Genomic DNA, 26677 nt, shown 5'->3' with positions numbered 1-26677 from the left:
ATAATAATATTCCCTTTTCACTCATTCCAATTAGATATTTCCAAACAGATTTTAAGGAAGTTGTCACGGATTGGACACCTCTGTATATCAATACCCATAATTTCCTTTCCTCTCTTTGAACATCGTTGACCATTCCTACTGCCCACTACAGATGCAAAAAAGGTTTCCCCTTTCTTTCTTAAATCTCCAACATAAGGATGCAAGAGGCCAATTGCAATTCTGAAAATGGAAGCTTTCCATTACAGTCTATCTGTGGCAACTAGTCCCAATGGCTACATACCATACAGTCAGCATGCCTCTGTATCTGAGCTGGTGCATAACCTCCATGCCAAGGTGTTTCACTGCCCTCGTGTTTCACTGGTGGGCTCCTCGTGTTTCACCGGTGCAAACAGATGACTGGACTACATAGGCCATCAGTCTGATCTAGGAAGCCTTTTCTCACATTGATCGTAATTACTAGCCACTAACAGACCCGGACTCCTTTATGAACTCCCTCATCGCCTTTCAGTCCCCTATCTTGTGGCGGTGAGTTCCATCAACCCATTAAGTGATTTTCTGAATCCACTTCTCAGTTTCATTGGATAAACTTGAATCAACCACACCCTCCCCCCCTTTTCACCTGTCAGCCTTGCGTGGAAAGAAGGAATTTCTGTTGAGGTTTCCTTGAAGTTTTTAAAGAGACTTTTGATATTTATCCTGGCTATCTGTTTCCTGATGAACTCACCAGTCTTTTGGGGTGATGTGTAGGAAAGGTTAATGTAGACTAAGTGTTTCATATTGTGTTCTATCTTAAACACACGTATAGTAGTACCTCAGTTTGTGAAATGGATCCATTCTACGAGACGTTATGTAGTACGGAAATTTCGCAAACAGAAACGTCAATTGCGCTATGAAAGGGGCGGCTCTATAGCCACAATGCGCCCTGGGAAAATCCTTTTGTAGTGTGGGGGGCAAAAAGAAAGAAAAGAAAACAACGTAACCCGGGGCTTTATTTCTTATGGATTTTGGTTCGTAAACTGAAAAGTACGTAAACCGAGATGTTCGCAAACCGAAGTACTACTGTATATATTCAATCAGGGGGACGATTTCTATGACACGTCACATCTTCTCTCCAACCTACATTTGAATTTGTAAGCAAGTTCAAACATATTTATGAGTCATCTGGCCTTTTTCACCAGATGACTCATAAACATGTCCAACCCCCCTATAAGCTCAAACATATGTTGCAGGAAAAAACATGACATGACATAGAAATCATTGCTCTAAAGAATCATAATCATGTTTGTAACCTAATATAATGATCACGTTAACTTAGCTGAAGGGCCATTGAGCCCACACTCCTACTTCCTATCTTCCAATCTGTGGTCCAACAACTGCCACTCAAAGCTACACTGCTCCTAACACTGGAAGTTCCACTGACCCATCACATCTACACACATAGTCTAAACAAAATATTCTGTACCCATTGAGCCCAAATCAGCCATGGCACACAGTTTTCCATTCAGGGGAAAGACTGCAAAAATCTACTCAGCCCTTTCCAATGCTTTTTGAAACTGCTCTGGAGACACACACACCCCCCCAAAAAAAGGCCCTCCTTCACACCAACAAGAATCCCTGTCTCGTGCTCAATTCATGTTCTATTTTTCCTTCAGGGGGTCATGCAACATCAGCCCGCAGTGGGGGCTTTAAACAGCTGTGCAGGACAGTCAGAGGATTCAGGAATTCTAATCCCTTGACAAGAAACCATGCGCCAACTCGCTAGATTTCTAAGCAGTCACATGATCAGCTCAGAAGAGTCATCTGACTGCCTTCTGCATTAAGGAAGTCCAGAAAAAAAATTGTGGCAGTAAGAAAAGATGAAAAAAAATTGTTTCTTAAATAAGATTTCTGAACAGACAGCCATTCAAGACATAGAATGACTTTGAGGAGAAGCAGCTATGCTCTGAGAATTGTGTTTTCTTTTGCAAAAATTTTGCACTCAGATCATGTGCCATGCGTGGCAAAGGCACAACATGGCATAGGTTGTGCAAATAAAATCAGTTGGCATACATTTTCTTGTTTTGCAAAATTTATCCTGCTTCCCAACAACCCCGCTTTCTCCTCTTCACTCTTCTGTTCCTCTGGCTTCTGAGATTTTACAGCAGCATAGTCTTTGCAGACTTAAATCTGCCACTATAGCCACAAAGACTAGAAACGTGTATGTTTTAAACATAACATCCGAGATTCCCAGGTGACTGAATTTTAAATCTCAAACCACATTTTGCATTTTGTGCACACGGCTGTGGAATCACAGGAAATACACCTCGCCTGAATTATTTTGTATGAGAGAAATTCAACAAGCTATATGGCTACAGGGGAAAGGGAAAATCTCCCTTGACATGGTACAAGAAGCATGCTGAGGAACTGATTTTCAGCAGTGGAACAACCCCTAATTAAAGAAACTATTCCTAATATCTTCAGATAAATGGCCCTCGACTCCCAAAGAAATGTGCCTGCACAGCAATATAAGACATGAACCAGAAACTCGTTAAAGTCATTTTATCAATGAAGACAGCAGCTCTTTCTGCCTCAGCCCTGCCTACAATCTGTAAGGCAGATATTGTAGCCATACGATGGTTTTTTTTGCAAGTCACACCATGTAAGGATTGCCGAAAGTAATGATCCAAAGGACTGGGAAAGCCTCAAGAGCCAATTTGTGAGGAGACTCAAAGGCTGCAGGGAGCAGGAACAATCAGCAGATTTCCACTGCATTGGACTCTGACCCATATATCTGTTTTGTTTTTATATTTACATTAAAACCTTTGTCCAACGGGTACCTCCCGACAGAGAACACGCCTACCCTCCTCCCTTTTATAATCTTGTGTGCCTTGTAGCACACTGGTTCAACTGCAGTCCTGCAGTCGAGACTCTACTCAGTACCTGAATTTGAGCCTGGCAGGCTCCGGAAGCCAGCTCAGCTCAGCCTTCCATCCTTCTGAAATTGGTAAACTGAGTACCTCGCTCACTGTGGGGGGCAATGCATCGCCGGTGTAATTGCAAACTGTAAACCGCCCAGAGTGTGCTTTAAGTGCTGTAGGGCAGTATATAAGCAGCACACTTCGCTTTGCTTCGACCTGATAACAATTCTTGAGAGATAGGTGAGGCTGCAAGACAGTATTCCATCTGAGCAGGCTTCCATACATCACAATCTGAATAAACTACATGGAGGCACGTATATAGTGCCTTAGGTTTCCACTCCACTCCTCCCTCCCATGAGTGAATGAACTAACCAGGGACGGACAGCTTTCTGTTTTTGTAAGAAGTAGGGACTGTAATTAAACATCACATTGTATTTTATTTTATTTATGTGATTGTAAACCACTCAGATTAGTCCACTGTACCAATGGGGCAGTGGGTGGGTGGATGGATGGATGGATGGATGGACGGACGGACAGATAGATAGATAGATACAGTGGAGCCTCGCTTAACGAGCGCACCGTTTAGCAATGAATCCGCATAGCAATCTATTTTTTTAGATCGCTAATGCGATCACATTGCGATGTTTCGAATAGGCAAAACATTGCATTGCGATGATCGGTAAGCGTTTCGCTTACCGATCTTCGCATTGCGATGTTTTTTAAACAGCTGATTGGCGGTTCCAAAATGGCCACCGAGTGCCCAAAATGGGCGCCGCAAGTGTTTTCGCACCCTCGTTTACCAAGTGCGCGAAAATGGCGGCGCTATGGAGGAACTTCGCTGAACGGTGAGTTTGGGAGCCATAGGAACTTCGTTTAATGCATTCCTATGGCTTTTTCCGTTCTGTTTAGCGATGTTTCTGCATAGCGACGATTAATCCGTAACGGATTAACGTTGCTATGCGGGGCACCACTGTACAGTGGACCCTTGACTTACAGACGGCTTGACTTACAGACTTTTTGAGTTACAGACTTCTATGGCCGCAAAATTTAGGTTTGACTTGCAGACTGAGATTTGACTTACAGACCAGAAAAAACCCAAAATGGAACAAAAACGGCCTGTTACGGGATTAATCGGTTTTCAATGCACTGTAGGTCAATGGAGACTTGACTTACAGACTTTTTGACTTGAGAACTGCCTTCCAATACGGATTAAGTTCTCGAGTCAAGACCCCACTGTAGATAGATAGATAGAAAGAGAGAGAGAGAGAGAGAGGGAGGGAGAGGGAGAGAGAGATATGGATAGATGGATGGATGGATGGATGGATGGATGGATGGATGGGTGGGTGGGTGGGTGGGTGGATTGATGAATGGACACAGAGAGACAGACAGACAGACTGGTTGGTTGATTGATTCAAGTGTGCCCCACAAACACAAGACTATGAAACTACCTTCCAACCAGGGGATAAAACTTGACTGTGGATATCATTTTATAGGAGCATCCTTAACCTGGTTAATCTTTATCCCAGTTTGGATATACATAACATGGAGCTGTCACATCCTGGTTTGATTGCCTGCCTACACAAAGGGAGAAGCAAACAGGTTACTTCATTCACAACCTGATTTATTCAGCCAGCGTTGTAATGCCTGAATGCAGCGTCTCCCTCAAGATCGCCTTCGAGGAGCATGAAGGGGACAAAGACAGTAGCCACCCCTGCCCCGGCTGCCACTCCAGCATGCTTTCTCTGAAGCCGAAGTTTGCCAGCTACTCAAATGCACCTTCTTTCTGAGACATTACAACAGAGTAAGCGTACCAACACAAAGCTTGGCAATGTCTGAGATTTGAAAGTGACTGAAAGCAATTCTGTGGAGGCATTAAGGACAGAAGGAGATTAAAAGCGAAGCTAAAAGCTGGCCATCATCCCCTTTTTTCCAAAAAGGGAAAATGCAGATGTCAGAGGACAATCCAACAGGGATATTTTTTCCTGGCTTTTGCTCTGTATCTACTCTATTATTCATCAACAAAGGGAGCATCGCCACCTCCTTATAGGGCATTATGTTCCCAGTGCAAAACGAGCTCCACCAGGTTGCTGAGAACAGTCAAGCCGACCTTTTTGAAAACCAGCAATGATTTGGAGTCACTGCTGATTTTTTCTATGAAAAACAACACAACACAAAGCCGCTACTGCCTGGCCACCGCATCTTAAAACATTAGCCCTGCTTTGAAATTCTCAGAATTCAGGCATGTCCACAAACCACTGAGAAGCCGTCACAAGCCTTCGAGAATACATCACGAATCTCCTTTGCATTTTTGTAGATCACTGATTCCCAAGCTTGGGTCCCTGGATGTTCTTAGAATGTGACTCCCGAAAACCCTGGACAGCACGGCTAGTGGTAAAGGCTTCTGGCAGTTACAGTCCAATAAACAGAGACTCAAGCTTGGAAGCCACTGCTGTAGGGGAAAGATGGTCCCATAAATGGGTGGAGGGATTGCATGAATTATTATTTTTTTCCTACAAAAAAAGCAGATTCCCACACATATGAAAGTACAGTGGTGCCTCACATAACGATGTTAATTGGTTCCAAACAAAACATTGTTATGTGAAAACATCGTTATGTGAAGCACCATTTCCCATAGGAATGCATTGGAAACCGGTTAATCCGTTCCAATAGGAATGGATTATCCGGTTTTCTCCCTCCCCCCGTGGCTTGGATCTGACCCACGGCGGCTAACTCAGCCATGGCTTGACTCCCTAGAGTCCGGCCATGGCTGGGGTAGCCACCGTGGCTCGGATCCAAGCCGCGGGGGGAGGGTGGTGGGATTGGAATGCCTTTCAGGCATCCCGGGCTTGGATCCCACCCGCCGCCGGTTAGGGTAACCGGCGGCGGGTGGGATCCAAACCCGGGATGCCTGAAAGGCATCCCAATCCCACCACCCTCTCAGCCTGCCCCCACAGCTTGGATCCAAGCCGTGGGGGGTCGCTGGGAGCGGACACCCCCCCTCTGTCCCCGCTGCTGGTAGCCTGCCCGGGCCGCCTACCCGAGCCGTTCTCGGACTTCCAGGCGTCCGAGAACGGCTCGGGTAGGCGGCCCGGGCAGGCTTCAAGCGGCGGCTGCAGAGTGGGGGGGTGTCCGGAAGGTTTCCAGGCTTTCACCTGGAAACCTTCCGGATACCCCCCCCCCTCTGTCCCCGCTGCTGGTAGCCTGCCCGGGCCGCCTACCCGAGCCGTTCTTGGACTTCCAGGCGTCCGAGAACGGCTCGGGTAGGCGGCCCGGGCAGGCTACCAGCTGGGGCTGGCTGACGCTTCGGAGGGGCCGCGGGGAGAGGCCTCCCCGCGGCCCCTCCGAAGCGCCGGCCAGCCAGCCGGCATTCTCGGGGCGGGCGCTTTGGAGCGGCCGCGGGAGAGGTCTCCCCGCGGCCGCTTCAAAGCTCCCGCCCGGAGAATGCCTGCAGGCTGGCCGGCGCTTCGGAGTGACCGCAGGGAGACCTCTCCCACGGCTGCTCCGAAGCGCCGGCCAACCGGCCGGCATTCTCGGGGCAGGCGCTTCGGAGCGGCCGCGGGAGAGGTCTCCCCGCGGCCCCTCCGAAGCTCCCGCCCGGAGAACGCCTGCAGGCTGGCCGGCGCTTCGGAGTGACCGCAGGGAGACCTCTCCCACGGCTGCTCCGAAGCGCCGGCCAACCGGCCGGCATTCTCGGGGCAGGCGCTTCGGAGCGGCCGCGGGAGAGGTCTCCCCGCGGCCGCTTCGAAGCGCCGGCCAACCAGCCGGCATTCTCGGGGCAGGCGCTTCAGAGCGGCCGCGGGAGAGGTCTCCCCTCGGCCGCTCCGAAGCGCCGGCCAACCAGCCGGCATTCTCGGGGCAGGCGCTTCGGAGCGGCCGCGGGAGAGGTCTCCCCGCGGCCGCTTCGAAGCTCCCGCCCGGAGAATGCCTGCAGGCTGGCCGGCGCTTCGGAGCGGCCGAGGGGAGACCTCTCCCGCGGCTGCTCCGAAGCGCCGGCCAGCCGGCCGGCATTCTCGGGGCAGGCGCTTCGGAGCGGCCACGGGAGAAGTCTCCCCGCGGCCGCTCCGAAGCGCCCGCCGGGGGCCTATGGGGGAAACATCGCTATGCGAGTTTCCTCCATAGACAGCCTCGCTATACGAGGCAGTAATTTCCCCCAGAAACCCCCTCGCTATGCGAATTCATCGTTAAACGAGGCATTCGCTAAGCGAGGCACCACTGTATGGTGGATTCCATCTCCTTGACTGAGAGTGCAAATACACAGTGAGGGAATGCACATTAAATTGCCTTCGCGCACAAGGGGGGGGATTCGGTTTTCTTCTATTTAAGGCAGGGGTGTCCAACCTTTCACCTTCCCTGGGCCACATTAGAAGTTGAAAATTTGGTTTGGGCCACACATACATTTGGTTTGGGCCGCATGGGGGGGCAGTCCTAGCCATCCTCCGCAGCCCCGCTCCAAGCGCGCTTACTGGCAGCTGCGATCTCAGACAGCAGAGGCTGCCAGCTTCGACTCTGGCGGCTTTATGGGGCCGGGAGGGGGTCCACCTATTGACGGGGACGGCTCAATGCAGTCACACAGCCCCCCTGTCCCCTCCCCTCCCACTCCTTCCTTCCTTCCCTCTCTCCCCCTCTACTGTTGTGACATGCCACGGCCACATTCCGGCCGCAAGCGCCAGCAGTGTAACTTGAAACTTTGGAATTTCTTTAAAAATAAAAAATTGCACTGGGCCGCATTACGAGCTGATCTGGGCCTCATGCGGTGCTCGGGCCGCAGGCTGGACAAGCCTGATTTAAGGGGTCCCACAGACAGGGGAGTAAAAGCCTTTAACTGCAATTCTATCGAAGCACCTGTAGGTGGGGCGGATCAAAGCAATTGCCTTAAAGAATGCTTTTCCTGGTTCCATGACTCCATTTCCTCACCTTATCTTGCTGACCAGAGAACTCCTTAAACTGTAAAACAAACGAACAGACAAAGAGGCTTTGCAAAGAGAGGTGAGTGCTGGCACTGCTTGTGTGTGCATGCTCTCCTCACCCTCCTTTGTGATGCCGGAGATGAGGGGGGAAGCTGCTTTGCCAAAGCACCATTTTGTATGTCCATGCATAGGAGCTCTCAGTCAGCTTTCCTTTGTGCCTTGGTTCATATCGATCCCACACTTTGAGTTGAAGCAAAACGCTTCATCATTCTATAAAGCAAGAGGGTCTCTGATGGGGAGAAAAACTGTGGGAATTGAGGACAATTCAAACTTCCGGTTGCATCATGTGATCAATGGGGCAAAGAAAATGCAAATCAGTTCGCCCCAAATCCTAGTATTCGCTGCATTTTTTTTCCCTGTAGAGTCAGGCTCTTCCTAATTTTCTGTGCGGAGGATGTTTTTTAAAAATATATATTGACATCTTAAGCCATATGCATTGACATAAAGGTCCAACATAAGCTTATCATTGTTAAAAGGAGATAATGACCCAAATGATTTGCAAGCTCCCCGCCTCACAGGAAAATCTTTCTACAGTGACTAGCCCACAAAACTCCCAACAAAACAGCCACGGCATCTCTGTTTACTGCTCAAGACTATGGGATGCGTTCTAGAACTGATGTTCTGCTTCCAGCCTTGCTTTTCAGGCGCATCATGGGAATACAGTGGTGCCTCGCTAGAAGATGATAATCCGTTCCAAAGAAATCTCTGTTTAACGAAATCATTGTCTAGCAAAAAGCATTTCCCCATTGGAATGCACTGAAACCTGTTTAATGCGTTCCAATGGGGAAGAATCTAGCGATGATCGGCCATAGGAAAGCCGCTTTGTGAAGCAGGGACCAAACATTGTCCAGCAAAATTCCCCCACAAGAATCACTGTTTTGCAAATCGCTATAGCGCAAAAAGTTAATGTCTAACGAAAAAACTATCATGCGGGGTAACTGTCTAGCGAGGCACAACTGTACTGGAAGTTGTAAACACATCTGAAGCCACCAAGTTGGGAAAGATGGCTCCACTCCTCACCGTTTGCCGGGACCAGCGGTGATCCCCATGCAAATGGAGAATTGTCTCATCATCCCCCCCCCTCACCAAAGAAGAAACAAGAATGAATACAAATCATATCACATTTAATTCTAGGCTTCGTCCAGCCTTAAAATTAAGATCTGTTGTTGACAGTAAGCTCCCTCCAATGCCCAACTTGATTTCTCAACCTGGGAAGAGTTAACGGCCGAGAAACAGAACCGGGCTCCAAATGGACCCAAGAACTGCAAATCTCAAACAGGACACAGGAGTTATGTGTGAGCTTCAGCACTTCCCTTGCCCCGCAAACACTTACGTTGGGAGAGGGCTCCAGCATGTTGTCACCGTGCCAGCCCGAGATGGGGACAAAGGGAACCGTTGCTGGGTTGTAGCCGATCTTCTTGATGTAGGCACTAACTTCCTTGACGATCTCGTCGTAGCGCTTCTCGCTGTAAGGGGGCTCCGTCGAATCCATCTTGTTAATGCCCACTATGAGTTGCTTGACACCCAGAGTGTAGGCCAGGAGGGCATGCTCACGGGTCTGGCCATTTTTTGAGATGCCGGCTTCGAATTCACCTACTCCGGCAGCCACAATTAAGACTGCGCAATCAGCCTGTATATGTGCGGGGGGAAGGATAGAAACAAGGAGGACTTCATTAAGAAGAGATGGCACCCCCAGGGATACAAAATACAAACATCCCATTTCTAATCTTTATACGACATTCTAACCTCATATCCTGCCATGTGCTCTTTCTTGTTCTAAAAAGCCCTAAAAAAAAAACTCTGTACCAAATTATCTGGAAGACTTTCTTCATCTTCAGAGGTCCACAAGGAAATTCAGAGTGCTACGGTGGACAAAGAGTGGAACGAGGAGACCTGGGTTCAAAGCCCCACTCAACCACGGAAACCCACCAGCAGTGTTGATTGTAAACTCCCCTTTGAATATCCCACTAAAACTATCAGAGAACATCTTGTTTATAGTATCACGACTGGTTAACTACCATCTGTAGAAATGATCTTTCTCTATTTGTAGTTTTAGAAAAAAATAGCCATGTTAGTCTGTTCTGGCATACCAGACCTGATGAAGTGGACTTGTTCAGGAAAGCTCCCACTAAAATATAACAGTTCATCTTTAAGGTGACACAATGTTTTTGTCTTCTTTATTTTTCTTTTTTTTTTCTTTTTTTTTTTCTTTTTTTTTTTTGGTCTGATTTTTCCTCACTGTAAAAGTTCTATCACAGTATCTGTAATCTGGCATACCCTCCCTATTGTTACAGAGGGCAGAAAATAATCGCACAAGGTAAGTAAATAAGGCAGGCAAATGTCTTAGAACCATTATCTGTGTTTTCCTGGCGTTCTACATAGAACAAACAGGAAAACCTCTACTACATGGACATAAATTGGACATCAGGAATGACAACACGCAGAAACTTGTTTCCAATCATTTCAATCGACCCAGACATTCTTCATTGGATTTGAAAGTTGCTATTCTGGAGAAAGTATGCTGCTTGAACATTACAAAACAAGAATCCAGAGAGAAACTGCTGAGATAAAATATATCCTTATGTTTAACACTCATCTCAATGGATTAAATATTAGTCAAGGGTTCTTAAGCCACTGCTGAATGTGAAATACTACAATTAGTGCAGGGAAATCGCCCCAGAGGGAGACCACAGCTGCGATACAAGGATATCTGCAAGCGGGATCTGAAGGCCTTAGGAATAGACCTCAACAGATGGGAAACTCTGACATCTGATCGTTCAGCCTGGAGGCAGGCAGTACATCACAGCCTCTCCCAATTTGAAGAGACCCTTGTCCAGCAGGCCGAGGCAAAGAGGAAGTCACAAAGGAAGCAAAACCAGGGAGCTGGACAGGGGACAGGTTGGATTTGTCTTCAGTGTGGAAGAGATTGTAACTCTCGAATTGGCCTCCTCAGCCACACTAGACGCTGTTCCAAGTCCTCCATACAGAGCACGCTACCATAGTCTTTCGAGACTGAAGGATGCCTACTATCTCGCGTCATTTTCCCATGCTCAAGTTCTTTGCCAAAGGACAGGTTGGTAGAAATTCTTCACACCGCGACTGTCAACTTCTGAGGGAAAACAAAGTGTGCTTCCAGACTCACTAGTCCAGCACTCAGCAGGCAGAGCATCCCCGAGGTACAGGCAGCCAATGTGGAATCAAAAAGTGACCACTGCATACCTGGCCCCAAAATGCAATCTCTCCTCATGGTGGCAACCCTCCCTTTCTCACCTGAGAAGTCCCTGTGATCATGTTCTTGATGAAATCCCTGTGGCCGGGAGCATCAATGATGGTGATGTAGTACTTGGTGGTCTCGAACTTCCAGAGGGAGATGTCGATGGTGATGCCGCGCTCACGCTCAGCCTTCAGCTTGTCCAGCACCCAGGCGTACTTGAAGGAGCCTTTCCCCATCTAGAAGACAGCACAAAGGGGAAAGAGAAACCCAGCTTTATTGGGGCACATAGGCTAAGGCCTAGAACTGCTGGATAGCTCAGTGGCTTAGGCACTCAGCTGTGGTGCCAAATTCCTCACTGTGGCTCCTTGACCGGAGCTGGGCTGGATGAGGCATGGGGAGTCCTTCTAAGAGCCATTGCTCTTTCACAAACTTGACATTCTCTGCAAATCAAAGACTAGAGGACTAATAGAAGGACTGTAGTCTTCTAACCCGTCTTAGCTTTCTACATAAAGAACATCTTTTTTCCATGAGGAAGAACCTCAGCAGAAGTTCTCCCCTGTGAGTCTGAAATGATAGAATCCAGGCACAGATTTACTCTTCTCCACGGGGCTAAAGGAAACTTCACCACAACTGTGAAAGCTAGGAAGTCTGTCGTTTGAGCATTACAGCAATGTACAAGCACATACACACGGCTGTCTCAGCTGTTTTATTTAACATACTGAATTTTTAATTTGCTTCCAACTCTTGTGTCACCTTAAGAACTTGGTTAAGTGGAAACCTATAAAGCTGGAATATAAATAAAATACTTGATCTGTATATGTTGTCCAGAGAACAACAGAAAATATACACTTCCATTTTTTTATCTTAATGAAGCCAGTATACATTTTTACATACCTATTCTATAATTTTATAAGGATTCTTCAGGTGGTAAGTCACTAAGAGTGGGCAAACATCTCCAAGAGACATTTTATATGCTAATGATGATTTTCCTTACTAATGGATATATGTAATATTCTTCTATCATACTGCATGACACTTATGTCCAGAGCACTTAACCATGCTGGATTTGCAATGGATGGGTCAAGACAGGAAATTGAGAATTTTTAAAACTCTGGATTAGACCAGCCTTTCTGGATGCTTTAAGATGCAAAAGGGGAGATCCTTCAAGTACCACTCAAAAGACATGATGGAGATATTCTACATTTCCTGGTTTATTTATTTATTTTATTTATTTATTTTATTTCTATCCCGCCTATCTGGACATATTAGCCCACTCTAGGCGGCTTACAATAAAAGAAACAATATAATTTTAAAACATTGCACCTGGACTAAAATAGAAATCAAAGAAAGATATAAGAAAAGAAAAATCGTCAGGAGTTTTCTGTTGGGAAAGCCTGCCTATACATCAATGTTTTTAGTTGTTTCTTAAAAATGTCCAGCGAGGGAGCCACGCGAATCTCAGGAGGTAAGTTGTTCCAGAGACGAGGAGCCACCGCCGAGAAGGCCCGATTTCTGGTCTTCTCCTTCCGGGCCTCTCTCGGCGTTAGGCTCCTCAGCCTCACCTCCTGGCTCGCACGAGTGACACGGGTAGATCTTGGTGGGAGAAGGCGTTCCACCAAGTATCGAGGTCCTAAACCGTTTAATGGATTTTTTTAAACAAACCCAGAACTGACAGGAAAACAGGAGAAGCCTTCAAACAGAACACAAACTCCATCTTCCTGCTTCCACAAAATTCAATGAACATGAAAGGATGACTACCTGCTAAGCATGTTCAAGGGGGCAGCCATGCAAACTTGTTTCAGCAACAAGAAAAACAAGGAGTCTGAAGAAGTGGGTTGTAATTTATGAAAGCTCACCTTAACAAACATCTTAGCTTCAAAGAGGCCATAATACTGGTTGTTGTGGGTTTTTCAGGCTCCTTGGCCATGTTTTGAAGGTTGTTCTTCCTGACGTTTCGCCAGTCTCTGTGGCCGGCATTTTCAGAGGACTGGAGTCAGAACGCTGTCAGCCACAGAGACTGGCAAAACGTTAGGAAGAACAACCTTCAGAACACGGCCAAAGAGCCAGAAAAACCCACAACGACCATTAGATCCCGGCCGTGAAAGCCTTCACAAATACATTAGGCCATAATACTATTTGTCTGAGGTTTGTTGTTTCTGCCATTGCATTGTAAATGCACCCTTGAGAAGCCCAGTTGTATGTCCCACCAACTGGAGACACAAAGTGGCTTTCTCAGCAGCACCGCCACAGCTGACAAACTTCCTTCCATGGGACATTAAGCAGGCTCCAACTCTTCCGAACTGTCAACAGACAGCTCAGCAGAGCTTTCTGTTCTCTTGAGCTTTCAAGAGAAAATGGGACCACCAACTGGAAGATCTGCTTTGACTTGGATTCCTGCCTTGATTGGGGAGTTGAGCTCCATGGCCTTATGGGCCACTTCCAACTCCATGATTCTATGACAGCTAAGAGTGTACTCCTCCAGAGGGAGAATCTCCTCTCTAGGGTTTTTCCTTCCTGTCTTTCGGATAATTATTAAAAGTAGGTTTCCTTTGGATGGATGGATGGATGGATGGATGGATGGACGGACGGACAAATGAAAATTATTTTGAATGTTTTCATTTTCTTCTTGATTGTTGTGTTTTGGATGTAAACTGCCATGGAAGCCCTGACAGAAAGATCAAACAAAGGCATTGATCAAACAAAACAAATAAAAAAAACCAGTCCCTCCATCAATCTGTAAATCCTCAAAAATGAGAGGTACATTTTGGCCAATTTGTGTGTGTTTGGGGGGGGAAGTTAACTGGAGAACAGATTTGTTTGTCTGAATCCAGAAATTCCTGCGTAACAACTGTGCAGTCATCATAGCACGGCTTCTGTAACTTTGAGAGAAGTGATAATATTCTTCAGAGCTATGAGGCAAAAGGATTTTCCTTTACTTGTTTGCCATCTTCTCCAACCTCCATGAACAACCTATAACTGCTCTTTAAATGTTTTTTTAAAAACATTACACTTAGAAAAGCTCATGACTGGAATAGGGAGAGGCACCTATGCGGGGAAAGAGATTGGCAGTTAAGCAATCAGAACAACATTTTAAAAATAAATAAAACTGCCAGTTTATGTCATTGTATTACTTTTTTTTAAAAGCAAGGCTTAAATCCTAGATCAATATATTGCAAGAGAAAGTCAGCGCAGCTGCCTTGTGCATCTCTTGAGGCGGTCCGTAGGGATCACAAGATGTCTGTGAAAGGATGGTTCCCTGAATCAAGAGAATATTCTGGAACTTTGAGGGTCTGAGACCCAAGGACTTTTCCTGAAACAACAGAGCCACAAAGATAGTAACCCGATGGTGTCTTGCCGATTGATAAATAATATTCCTGCCCTTTCATACATGCAGTGAGTGTAATCTCTAAACAATTGAACTGGTTTTGCTGCTGGAGTAGACAACAAAACTACTTAACATACATCTGCTTCAATGCAACCCCCACTAAATGCCAATTCCCTGTACATTTTGGGATATTTTTCAGACTCATGGGCATTTCACAATAAAATAATTCATGCTCTCCTGTGTGCCAGCCATCTAAAATCTTCAGAAAGAAAAGTGAGCTCTTGTGGCACATATAAATTAAGCATAATTTATACATCTGTGTTATGTGCTTCCAACTTACGCCAACCCTAAGAGAGTTTCTGAGGTATATGAGATTTTCAAGGGGTAGTTTGACCACTACCATCCTGACCTCAATGGAATTTGTGTGGCTGAGCAGGGATTTCAACCCAGAATATCAAATCTGGCATTTAAACTAGAATACAGTGGTGCCCCGCATAGCGAGGTTAATCCGTTCCGGATTAACCTTCGCTATGGGAAAACATCGTAAAACGGATCCAAAAAACCCATTGGAACTCATTAAACAAAGTTTAATGCGTTCCAAATGGGCCCAAAACTCACTGTTCTCCGATGTTTTCCCTTGTTCTGGCAGCCATCTTGGCTGTACCGGCGGCCATTTTGAGCATCCCAGCGGCCATTTTGGGTGTACCAGCACCCATTTTTGTGTTCCGGCGGCCATCTTGGGTGTACCAGCGGCCTTTTTTTGTGTTCCCACGGCCATCTTGGTTGTACCGGTGGCCATTTTGAGAGTCCCAGCGGCCATCTTGGGTGTACCGGCACCCATTTTTTTGTGTTCCGGCGGCCATTTTGGAACGGCTGAACAGCTGTTCCCCCATCGTAATGCGAGCATGCCCTCGCATTAGCGATGGGGAAATCCACATTGCAATGCGGATTCATCGTTCAACGGTGCACTCGTTATACGAGGCACCACTGTATAGTATCACAATATTATTTCTGGTCTCATCTGGGGGACAGGACATAAACAGTACAAAACACATGAATGGTTCTTAAATCCCAGAAGACCTCCTGGAAAGAAATTTTCACGCTTGTGCCAAATCATTTACTAAGCTTCCATGCAGGCCTGAATTAAAACCAAGAGGAAACCAATACTGTAGCTTATGCTGGACTGAAGGCTTAATTCTGAATCTGTATCCCTAATCAAGAATATGATTTACGCTCAGGACCACACAATTTGATTTGTTCCTTGACTTCCGCAGGACGAAGGGTCAGTTTCTACCTCCCAGTCTTTTAAGTCCATAGGATTTTCCCACGCAGGAAAACATACAAATCATCATCATCATTACAGAACAGCAGAGCTGGAAGGGACCCTAAGGATCATCAAGTCCAGCCTCTCTCAAGGGGGCAAAGTGGGGAATCGAACTCCCAACTTCTGGATCCGTAGTCAGAGACCCAACCCACTGAGCCACCCAGCGATTCTATCATCTGCACTCAACCCTCTTTGCAGGAGAGCAAAAATACTGAGGGTATATTAGCAAGCAGCTCATATAGTGCTGCAATCCCATTACGCTGAGCATATGAAAATATGAAAAACCTAGCCTCTCTGGGACAAAAATGGGACGCACTGAATTCTGCTCCATCGTGTCTAGCTCCGAGACCAACTCAGCAGGTGGCTCCCGCTCTTAACCCCCTTTCAATTGGCTATATTCAATTACCCCCGAGGGAGATTACAGACCAAAAAAAAAAAAAAAGCTTGTATTTTCTAGCTTAGCACAGTAACGGCTCTGTTCCTTGGCTTGATCTGGCCGGACAGAAGGCGCATTTGGACTGTTAAAGACTACAAAGGATGTCTTTTTTTGAAAAAAGAAAGAGAGAGAGAGAGAGAGAGAGAGAGAGAGAGAGAAAGAAAATGTTTTCCAAACTGTTGCCATCTCTGTTCTCTAAGGCAAATATCCTCTGCTTCTACTGTGTGATTCTCTCGCTCTCTCTGATTCTCTCTCTTTTTAAAAACCGAGCTGAGCTGCACCTTTGTAAATCTTATTAGAGCCAGCCTCCATTTCCTACCCGTACAAGAGAGTGAAAAGAAATATCCCCTTCCACAACCTTGCATCAGAAAATGGAGTCTTGAAAGCACCATCAATCGGCTATTAATAGCAGGTTCACATCCTTCTGCATATTCTGCTGTGCCAGTTAAGGTGGCAGGAAGGCTGGCAGATTTAAAGAAACATCAGATGGTTTTCTACAAGACTATTTCTTACTGTTATCTACTGCAGACAGACTGAGAGAGAGAGAGAGAGAGGAAGACATACGGGCACATCTGATCAGCGCATGCTTGCAAAACGTGTCCACAACAGCTTTAAATACAGCTACCCTTTCCAACATCTCAGTCTTAATTTTAGATTTTGAAGTATCTCATCTTAGGATGACACAGACACATCCAAATGCATTATTTTTAAAAAGTCAGCTGCAATTCTAAATGCTGAACCGTTTTCTCATCTTTTAAATACGTCTATATGTTTCTAATTAACATATTCTAGCAATCATTGTCATGAAAACTCTTGGGCATGGGGAGGGGCTAACATCATCACAATTCAAATCTTCTTAAAATGTTTGCTTCGACAGTTTTAAAAACTTAAAACTCTTCATTTCAACCCTTAACTATTTTAATCTAAGCACTCTAAAGCCAGCCTCGTCAAATGAGGAGTCTTTAATATCTCCTCAAACCATTCTCAACTCCTTTCTCGGTGGCCCCCATATATAGAAAAAATGTTGTACATGCCTCATGTGTGAGCTCCCTATGTCTTTATTAGGTTGTTAGCTATATTTAATACACAGATCAGAACTCTAGATACATGATAAATCGATTAACTGGCTAAATATTTATGGAAGTGGTACATAAAAATGATGTCATTGAAGGAAGAAAGGGAGGACCGGTTGCTAGGGATGTAACCAAGCAAGGTAGAAGAATACAATAAAGAAGCTAGACGTGCAAAGATTGTCAGAGAATAAAAGCAAAAACAGTAATTGATTGGTACAGTAGTATAGGATATTGTCCCTGCTCTTCAAAAGGGCAAAAGGCACTTAGCAAAGCTAGTCTGTTATTTGATATTTGGAATTTTTTCAAGGCTGAGCCTCAGATCCAACCGTTCGGGGATCGAAGGAGATTTGTAATCTATACGTGGCCCACTTGGAAATTAAAACTCTGTCTTTGGAAATAATACAGCAATTGACTTTGGAAAAGGGAAGAAGAAAGTATATTCAGAATTTACTGTTTCCTTTCTCTACTCTTACATAAGAAATCAAGCTATGTGGCTGTGAATTGGAACAGACATGTTTATGGAATAGACACGATTATGAAATGGCATCTCTCTTTTCTATGATACAGGTACACAATAATTGCTCCTGGGTGCCCAATGAGCAATTAAAGCTCCAGGCTAAGAAATAGGGTTTGTTGTTACATATCACAGTGTCATGTGCCATCTTTATATGGCTCTGTATATTCTGCATTTAAAAATCAATAAAATTCTGCACTGAGAAAGGATTAGTCTTGTGGCCTATTTTAAAAAGGCAAGTGTATATCTTTGCATGCACTGACCTATTTTGCTTAATTTATTCTGCTTCTGGGAAGGAGGAAGAAACCCCACCGGGGCACCTGCCTCGGTAATCTTCCCCCACCCCCTTGAAATCTCAAAGGCATCTCAACCCACTCTCTCTCATGTGTAATTTCATGACATGTGGATCCTCTCTCGTGCTGCTCCATGTCTGTCTTAGGAATATTAAGGACTAGAAACATGGTGTTCTTAAAAGAAAAGGAAATGTGTGTTGCTGAATTCTGTCCAAAACTTACAAAGCTAGGATACAGCATGCTCATGAACTCCAAACAGAATATTTGGGTCTTGATTTGATGTAAGAGAAGACAGAAGAACATTCAGTGCAAGTGTTCCTAAGGTCATGCCTTCCAAATACACCACCCATCATCCCCACCCATCATCCCCAGAGACCATGCTTGTCTGAGTTGTCATGCAATTTGTTTGGACAGTACCACGTCAGGGAACGATGGACTGGTCCATCACTTCATCTCAGCAACATTTTCTGAAGAACATGTCACTGGGTTTCCCATGGGAAATCATCCTCTGTTTAAACCATGCCATGCAATTGCTGCGAGAGGCGGAGTGAGGTAGCACACTACGTTCTGCCATTTGATCAACCCTGAAATATTCTGGATGATGCGTAAAGCACCACATGTGTGCATGAAGCCTTAGAAAGAGCTTGCAGTTTTGACACAGAAGCAATAGGGAAGCAGGGGAATTGATGAGCAGAGAGGAAGAATAAACCTTTATACCACTAACATGCACCACTGAGTCTACTGTAAAGCAACTGGCACGTGGCCACACCATTAATCCATAGCCTGACTCCTTCCCTACCCTCTACAGAACAATGGCAAAAAAGAAGGGGTGTTACTTAACCTGTCCTGCTGGACTTAATGTATACACCACATGACTGACATCAAAGAAATTATTATACTATAGATCAACGAAGCTAAGAACACAACCCGTCAGTCAACTGCAAGATACCCACCATGGTGGACCAGGCCTTCTTGAGCAACCTGTATTTACACTGGCTTTTCAGAATCCTTCTGATGGAATTTTTAGCACCTTCACGGAACTGTTATTCCGTGGGTTCTTCAGAAAAAAAGGCCACGAAGGCTGAGCCAATTGTAAACTCAGTTAACGCAAAGTAAAGATATACCCTAAAAACGATCCAGGTTTCTACTATTGTATGTGATCCACATGGGTTACAGCCATTTCTAGATGAGGAGCCCCCTCGTGTCATACATCAGGTCCTGTCAGACATAGTAAGGAGCTAATTTACACACCCTAAACCAAAAAGGTTATGAGGCATAATACTGAAAATTCTACATTATCTTCATATAGGTGGTGCAGTCTCGGTGTACATGAAGCTCATCAACAACATGGCCCTCTTCTGCAACCCCATCCAGGTGTGTCCAGTCTGTTGCTGTCCAGATATTTCTGGGCTATGCTTTTCACCTAACCTGGCTCATACTGAGAGATCATGATACCTGAAATTTGAAACACCGGGTTGAAGCAGGCTGTGGTTTTACCTGTCATTCATCTCAGCTCTCATCTTTTTTTTTCTTGTCCATCAAACACTCAGCAAGGGGGGGAGAGAGATCTGAATGGTGAGAAACCACCCCAAATATCCTTAATAGGTGGAAAACAAATTTCAGTCATTACATATTAGGAAGGCAAAACCTTCTTTGGCTCTTGAAGGCATTCATAATGGACTTGACCGGCCCAAAGGGAAAGCCTGTAATCATCGCATTTCTACACTTTTTGTTTCTGGCCGTGGGCTTTGAGTCCAGCTGGAACGAAACAACCATCAGCCCTATAAGGTAACTGACACGAAGAGTTAAATGACGAATTGAAGTTTAGGAAAAGAGGAGTTCGTGTTCTCTGACCATCAACCGAAAACCCCAAGAAATGCAAAACACTGACTTTGGAAATCCACAAAGCGTAATCATCTCCCTGCAGGGAAACGCAGTGGACCTCAACACTGGGCCTCCAGATGTTCTTGGACTTCAACTCCCAGAAATCCTGGCCAGCAGAAGTGGTGGTGAAGGCTTCTGGGAGTTGTAGTCCAAGAACAACTGGAAGCCCAAGGTCAGGGACCACTGCCTTAGAGTATTCCTCAAGATAATTTAGGAGGAGTTACTCCAGATCCAGGACTTTGGTAGCAGACAGGTGCCAGCCTAACAAAAGCAGGTTGTTGTGTCTGATGGTGGTGTTCAACACACACATTTCAGAATTTGGGTTGCCTCTGTTGCATAGTAAGTGGAGCAAGCAGAATGCTGTGGATGGGCACTTTGTTCAGGGCCCGGGACTTGTCAACACATCTGGGTGTAGGTGAGGGGGAGGAAAAAAACAAGTCACAAGATGGGGGATACTTGGCTCAGTGATACTATGAGCAAAAAAGGATCTTGGAATTGTCGTGGATCACAAGCTCTTTCTGAGTATAAGCCAAAAGTGCTATGTGGCTGCAAAAAAGGCCAATGCTGCATCGACCTAAGTACAGTCTCCTAATCTTGTGAGGTACTAGTTCCCCTCTATTCAACAGTGGTTAGGCCTCATCTTGAGTATGGTGTCCATTTGTGGACACTGCACATTAATGAGGATGCTGACAAAGTGAAACAAGTTCAGAAGAGGGCAACAAGGCTGATCAGGGGCCTGAAAACCAAGCTGTATGAGAGAACATTGAAAGAAATGGGCATGTTTAGCTTTGAGGGGGAAACAACTGAGGAGAAATACAACAGCGCTCTTCAGATACTTGAAGGTCACACAGAGGAGGGGCAGGACCTGTTTTCAATCATCCCAGAGTAGAGATAGGGGGTATTCGTATTTGTATACGAATATCCCCACACAGGTGGCATTAATGAGGGTCCAGGCCCATGGGGCCAGACGGTGCACTCACTGATCCGCCATGGACACGGACAGCGCGATTCTACCCATGGATCCGCAGCACGGGACCCGCTCGCCACTCCTGGTGGAAGGCGGAAGGAAAAGCCTCACTGCAAGGTTGAAGAGTGGCGAGCAGATCACGCGCTGTGGACCCGTGGGTAGAATCACGCTGTCCGTGTCCGGTGAGTGGGCCGTCCGGCCCCATGGGGCTGGACCCTCGTTAACGCCACCTGCGCAGGGATACTCGTATACACGACTACTGCCATCTTTATCTCAGAGGACAGGGTCTTGAGTTACAGGAAGCCAGTTTGTGAAGGGAAAAAAAGTTTGTAACTTTTAGAGCAGTACAACGATAGAACGAATACCTTGGCAGGCGGCAAGCACTCCAAATGCTGGAGGCATTCAAGGGAGAATCGGACAGCCGTCTGTCAGAACTACTTTGATTTGGACTCCTGACTTGAGCAGGGACTCGATGGCCTTACAGGGTCCTGTCAACTTAATTTTTCTATGATTCTACAAAATGACCCCTTGCTAAACTGAGGCAAGGCAGCACCGTTTTGCCCAAGTTCACTTCCTCTAATACAGTTTTGCCTATGTGCCCAGACAGCATGCCTTGAGGTCCCCTAGAGAGCAGCTCTTTTAAGCCCCAGCCAAAGGCTTCTTCCCACTGTAGATGCCAGCAATGAAAGCTTGGAGAATCTGGAGGCCAAGCATCCCCACTGGGTACTTCCCAATCTTGGCACGCTAGGGGTTGTGATTATGTAAAATAATCAATGATTTTGATAAATTAATCAAAAGTGGTGGGTAGACAGGGGAGTATCTGGCACAGACTGCTGAATCTGACATTCCGGCCTTTTCCAGCAGATGATCAACTATGCCACTGGATGCAGAATTCAATTTCTCGAGAATTACCGCTTTCCTTTTTAAAGGGGGGGGGGGGGACTAAAAAGAAGCATTTAGTCCTTCCAGCTGCAGACATATGTTCAAAAGTGGGGGGGTGGGACACCACAGTGGCTGAGGGAGATTATCAATAATAAGGCATGGAGCTTTTTGCCCTCCATTGTCTTTCAGAATGCAAACAAGTAAATAAATATAAAATTAATTATTTTAAAAAAGAGAGATACTTTGCAAATTTGACCAACACACTCCTTTTGTTCGCATACTGTCTCTAGGCCTGACAACAATGGATATGACGATTTTCTTTAGTAGGTTAAGGTTTTATGTAACGGTACCACAGGAAAAGGAAACAAGTAGTTATAGATTTCAATTAATGAACCTTTTCAGTAGCTGAGTTGCACCGTTAAAGATCTTGGCTAATGAGGGAGGTCAGAAGACATTAAGACAAGCCAACATTTAGCTGCAGAAGAAACATGGCTTCCATTTTCTTGATGTCAGAAGCCAATGGCACAGAAATTAAACCACACTATTTGCTACGGTCACAGGAGAATCCTATTCTTACAGTCACAGAATTAGAAGAGGCCATGCAAACAAAAAGATCACAAAGCAGGAACACAGCAGTGATCTGCACCAATGTAGCACCACCTTGCCAGGTGGGGCTAAAATTTCATGAGAAAGAGAGGGAGACACCATAAGCCAGGGCCTCCCTCTTCATTGCCCCTCTCCGGCTTAGATCTATTTATAAGTCAATTGAAGTATATAAATATATTTCAGATACTGAACTGGGGAGGGGAGGGAAAGGGAGGACGAAAAAGAACAGAACAAAGAAAAACGGCAAGGAGAAACAACAAGGAAAAAAGATGCAGCAGATTCCAGACATAAAAGTTTAGAAGCGGATCAGTGCTTTAATTTTTTTTACCTTTAATTTTTGGGTGGCAGAGAATGAGAAGGGCAACACAGTACATGTGTGTGTGTGTGTGTGTGCGTGCATGCCTCTGTGTGTGTGTGTGTCTGTGAAAAGGCTTACCTCCGCAGCTTCTTTCTCAAATTTCTCAATGGTCCTTTTGTCGATGCCCCCGCATTTGTAGATGAGGTGGCCAGTGGTGGTGGATTTGCCGGAGTCCACATGCCCAATGACCACAATGTTGATATGGGTTTTCTCCTTCCCCATCGTTCCTCTTAATCTGGCTTTGTGCTTAAACAGCAGCGGCGGGCCCGGAGGCTAGCTAAGAGATGCGAGAGCAGAGCAGCAGCGGAGGCTGCAAGAGAAGGAGGAGGAGGAGGAGATCAGAGGTGTCGCCAGGAGCAACAAGAACACAACACAACCCGCCAGCTACACAACGCACAGCCTTTCCACCCTTGCGTTCCATCTCCCTCTGGCATTTATTATACTCTGGTCCCATCGCTTAAGCCGATATTTTGGCTATTTAGATCTTTCTTATGGGGAACCGGAGGTTGAATGTAGGCCAGACAGAGGGATTTTCTGTCTGCCGAGATAATTTATTTATTTTAAACCTTTCTAATGTATTTATTTTAAAACTTCACCCACAAGAGGAAAGAAAAAGAAAGGGGGGGGTTCAAGGCAGGGCACAAATGATGAACAATTTATAAATATTTATTTGCATTTATTTTCTTGCGGCTTTCACTTGACAATTAAAAGAATACCATATCAGCATTACAAGGTGTTCGAAAATTCTGGTGCCATGAGAAAAGACCCCTTCTTCTGAAGATTAAAAAGGTTCTCTTAGGGCCCGTTAGGAAATCCTGGTTCAAGCCTCGGCTGAGCCTTAAAACCCACCAGGTAACCTTTGGCAAGTCCCTCTCTCTCTCATCCTGGCCTACATCACCAAGCTGTTGTGAAGGCAGTAACAGGGAGCAGGACCGTTATGAACAGTGCCTCAAATGCATTTCAGGAAAGGCAGAAGAGAAAAATAAATGAATATAGCAGGGTTAGGCAAACCAGCCAAAAATCTAGCATTCAGGAGCCTCATTGTCTCTAGGGTCTACTCTCGTAGTAATAAACTGGGAAGCAACAGGAGAAATCTCTCCCAGTTTTAGAAAAGGGGTGGATCTCTATTTCAATTCTGTTCCTATAATCTGCATCATCATTCCCTACGGCCCACTTTACTGACACGCATGTTAGCCATCCTGCTGATTCAAGATGCCCTGTTTCCCCGAAAATAAGACCTAACCTGAAAATAAGCCCTAGTAGGATTTTTTTCAGGATGCTCGTCATAGAAGCCCTACCCTCCCAAAAAATAAGCCCTAGTTAAGTGAAACCCCGCCCTCCACCCTTGTGCAGCATCGTGCAGCAACCAGAAGAAGACGACAGGACTGTAAAATAAAACATCCCCTGAAAATAAGTCGTAATGCATTTTTGGAGCAAAAAATTAATATCATTAATATAGGTGTGTCACCACGATCTTCCAACCCGAAGAGTCGGCACATGCTTAGAACCAGCAAACCTTGTGTGAGTCATGAGGTCTCTCATCCCACCCAGCTGGTCAGTGTCCGGTTGCAGCGTGCTTTTTATTCTGTGCTGTACCCACTTCCAAAAAAAAAAATTCCAAGCATGAAATCAAGGCCATTCTATCCCCTCCTCTCTACTACATGTTTATTCCTCCTTTCGTAATAAAAGCATTGCATGCAATATTCAGATTCCCCCCCATAGGAATTTCAAAACAAGCAGCTCATCTTCGGGAAAAGACAATATGGTGTCTTCAAATGGAAAGAACCAGAAATAGCTTCCCAAACACAACGAAGCTGCTCAGCTGGAAGGCAACTATGAGTATACAGGCTAAGGGTTCAACCAGCAAGAGGAAGGAAAGAGGGAATCTGGCCTTGCATTGCTTTAGGATATAATATAGGCAGACCCAGGAATCACGGAAGTTAACCCATATAAGACATTCATATTATTAGCTTTGATATCAAAATCACACTGTCGATTTAATGCCAAATGAGTGTTTGTGTGTGTATACACACACACACACTGTATATATACTGTATATATGTGTGTGTCTCTATCTATAATGGCCATCATAAGAAAAATAAAATATTGTAACTCTACTCGTAAATATATAATTTTTCTTTTTTTTTAAATTGGAAGCTATTTTGGCAATATAAACCCTATTCCACCAACCCAAGGCAAAACCTCTCCCATCTGCTCAGGGAGTTGGGCAATACCAACCAGCAAAATTTGGAATTCAGAACCTTCCAACACCACTCATTTGAAAAAATAAGAAGGGGAAAAAATCATCAATTTGCAAAACAATACATCTTGAATGCTAAGATGCTTCCAGAAAGCTCCACACATGCAAATAAATCCCCACCTCTTTCTATGGCTCTTTCTATGACTTCACAGAGAACTAAATTCGTTATGTCATGGGGGGAGGGGAGATTATTGAGGGTTTTTTTTGGGGGGGGAGGATGCAGGGAAAATAGCTCCATCATAGTCACTAGGGCTTCTCTACCTGCCCCCCCTCCACATGTGAGAAGGGATCAATGCCAAAAGCAGCTGCCCGAGCCCTCCACCCCCCCCCCCGCCGCCCCATAGCCGGGTCCCTTGGCCAGAGGTTATTTTTAAAACCTGGATGACCCATCCTAGGTTATTTAAGATCCCTTATTAACTCGCACAAATCTCTGGGAGGTTAGAACACGCTTGACTTCTGCCAAAACGCAGCAACCAATCCAGAATAAAAGAAACCCTTTCTTTCATTTGCTTTTCTTGCAGGGTCAGCTCCCCCCATGAGAAAAATAATTTAAAAAATATATATTATATATATATAGAAATCTTATCCTCTTTGGGGGTGGGGTGGCAAAAGCCAAGGTCAAACGAAAGGCAGATTTTTTGCACTGCCTCCCCCTAAAATACGGGTCTTGGTGGAAGAACCAGCCCTAGATTATTTTGGGGGGGGGGGAATGACAGTGCAATTAAAAGCAACCCGGGCAGAGATCCCAGACAGCGTCCTGCCGCATCCATAGGTCCGATCCAGAACCCAGATACCCCGGGACGCGCCGATCGCTCTACTAACCTCGCTGTTTCCCCCCCCCCCAGACAAGACACAGCAACGCGCCTGGCTTAAGCTCCTCCGGGATCGCGCCGCACAACCCACGCGCGCTTCGCTTTCCCCCCCTCTCCTCCTCCGCAACGCCACAACCCCAATCAACCCCACCTGCGCAACTTGGGATGGGGGGAAGAACAATTCACGGGGGGGGGGACAATTCATGGGGGGGTTGGAAAGGAGGGAGGCAAGCCCGGCTTGCACATTTTTTTAAAAAAAACAGAGCCTGTAGAGAAGGAAACAAACAAACAAACGGGGGGGGGGAAGAGGCCAAGGTTTTGCAAACACCTTCTATGGGGCTTCTGTGCCTCTCCACCCTGGACCCTTTTGCAAAGAGGTCGAACCTTTCCCTTCTCCTCCACCCCCCCCCCCCGCAAAAGGAATAAGCGAGGTGCGTGCGTGCATATGGGGAGGGGGGGCAGCCCTAGCCGTCCTCCCCCTCCTGCTCCTCCGCAGCCCCGCTCGCTCCAAGCGCGCTTACCGGCAGCTGCGATCTCAGACAGCAGAGGCTGCCAGCTTCGACTCCGGCGGCTTTATGGGGCCGGGAGGGGGTCCACCTATTGACGGGGACGGCGCAATGCAGTCACGCAGGGGCCCCCCTCCCCTCCCGCTCCTTCCCTCCCTCCCTCCCTCTCTCTCTCTCTTCCCCCCCACCTCCCTCCCTCCCTCCCTCCCTTCCGAACTCCCTCCCTTTGCGCTACAGCATTGCGGTACAGAGCCGGAGAAAAGGGAAAGCGAGCGCGCGCCTGTGCGCCCGACTGGGGGGGGGGGAGAGAAGCGCGCGCTCAGGGAGCCTGGAGGGAGAGCAGAGGATGGATGATGCAC

The 26677-nt window shown here is 46.1% G+C and overlaps 1 protein-coding gene across 1 annotated transcript in view; it reads right to left on the bottom strand.

The window, feature by feature from the left end:
* Positions 1-26473, bottom strand: part of EEF1A2 (eukaryotic translation elongation factor 1 alpha 2) — a 41789-nt gene extending 15316 nt beyond the window's left edge. Inside the window, exons 1-4 of the mRNA XM_072996730.2 lie at positions 26334-26473; positions 22819-23050; positions 11135-11314; positions 9198-9494 (exon numbers count right to left, since the gene is read on the bottom strand). Coding sequence (XP_072852831.1) covers positions 9198-9494; positions 11135-11314; positions 22819-22962 — 621 coding nt within the window. The 5' untranslated portion in view covers positions 22963-23050; positions 26334-26473. The remainder of the gene's footprint in view (positions 1-9197; positions 9495-11134; positions 11315-22818; positions 23051-26333) is intronic.
* Positions 26474-26677: the final 204 nt, after the last annotated feature.

This window comes from Pogona vitticeps, chromosome 4 (assembly GCF_051106095.1).
Source record: "Pogona vitticeps strain Pit_001003342236 chromosome 4, PviZW2.1, whole genome shotgun sequence".
Taxonomy (NCBI): Eukaryota; Metazoa; Chordata; class Lepidosauria; order Squamata; family Agamidae; genus Pogona; species Pogona vitticeps.
Note: the sequence above shows the minus strand (reverse complement) of the source record. Positions and strands in the feature narration are given on the sequence as shown.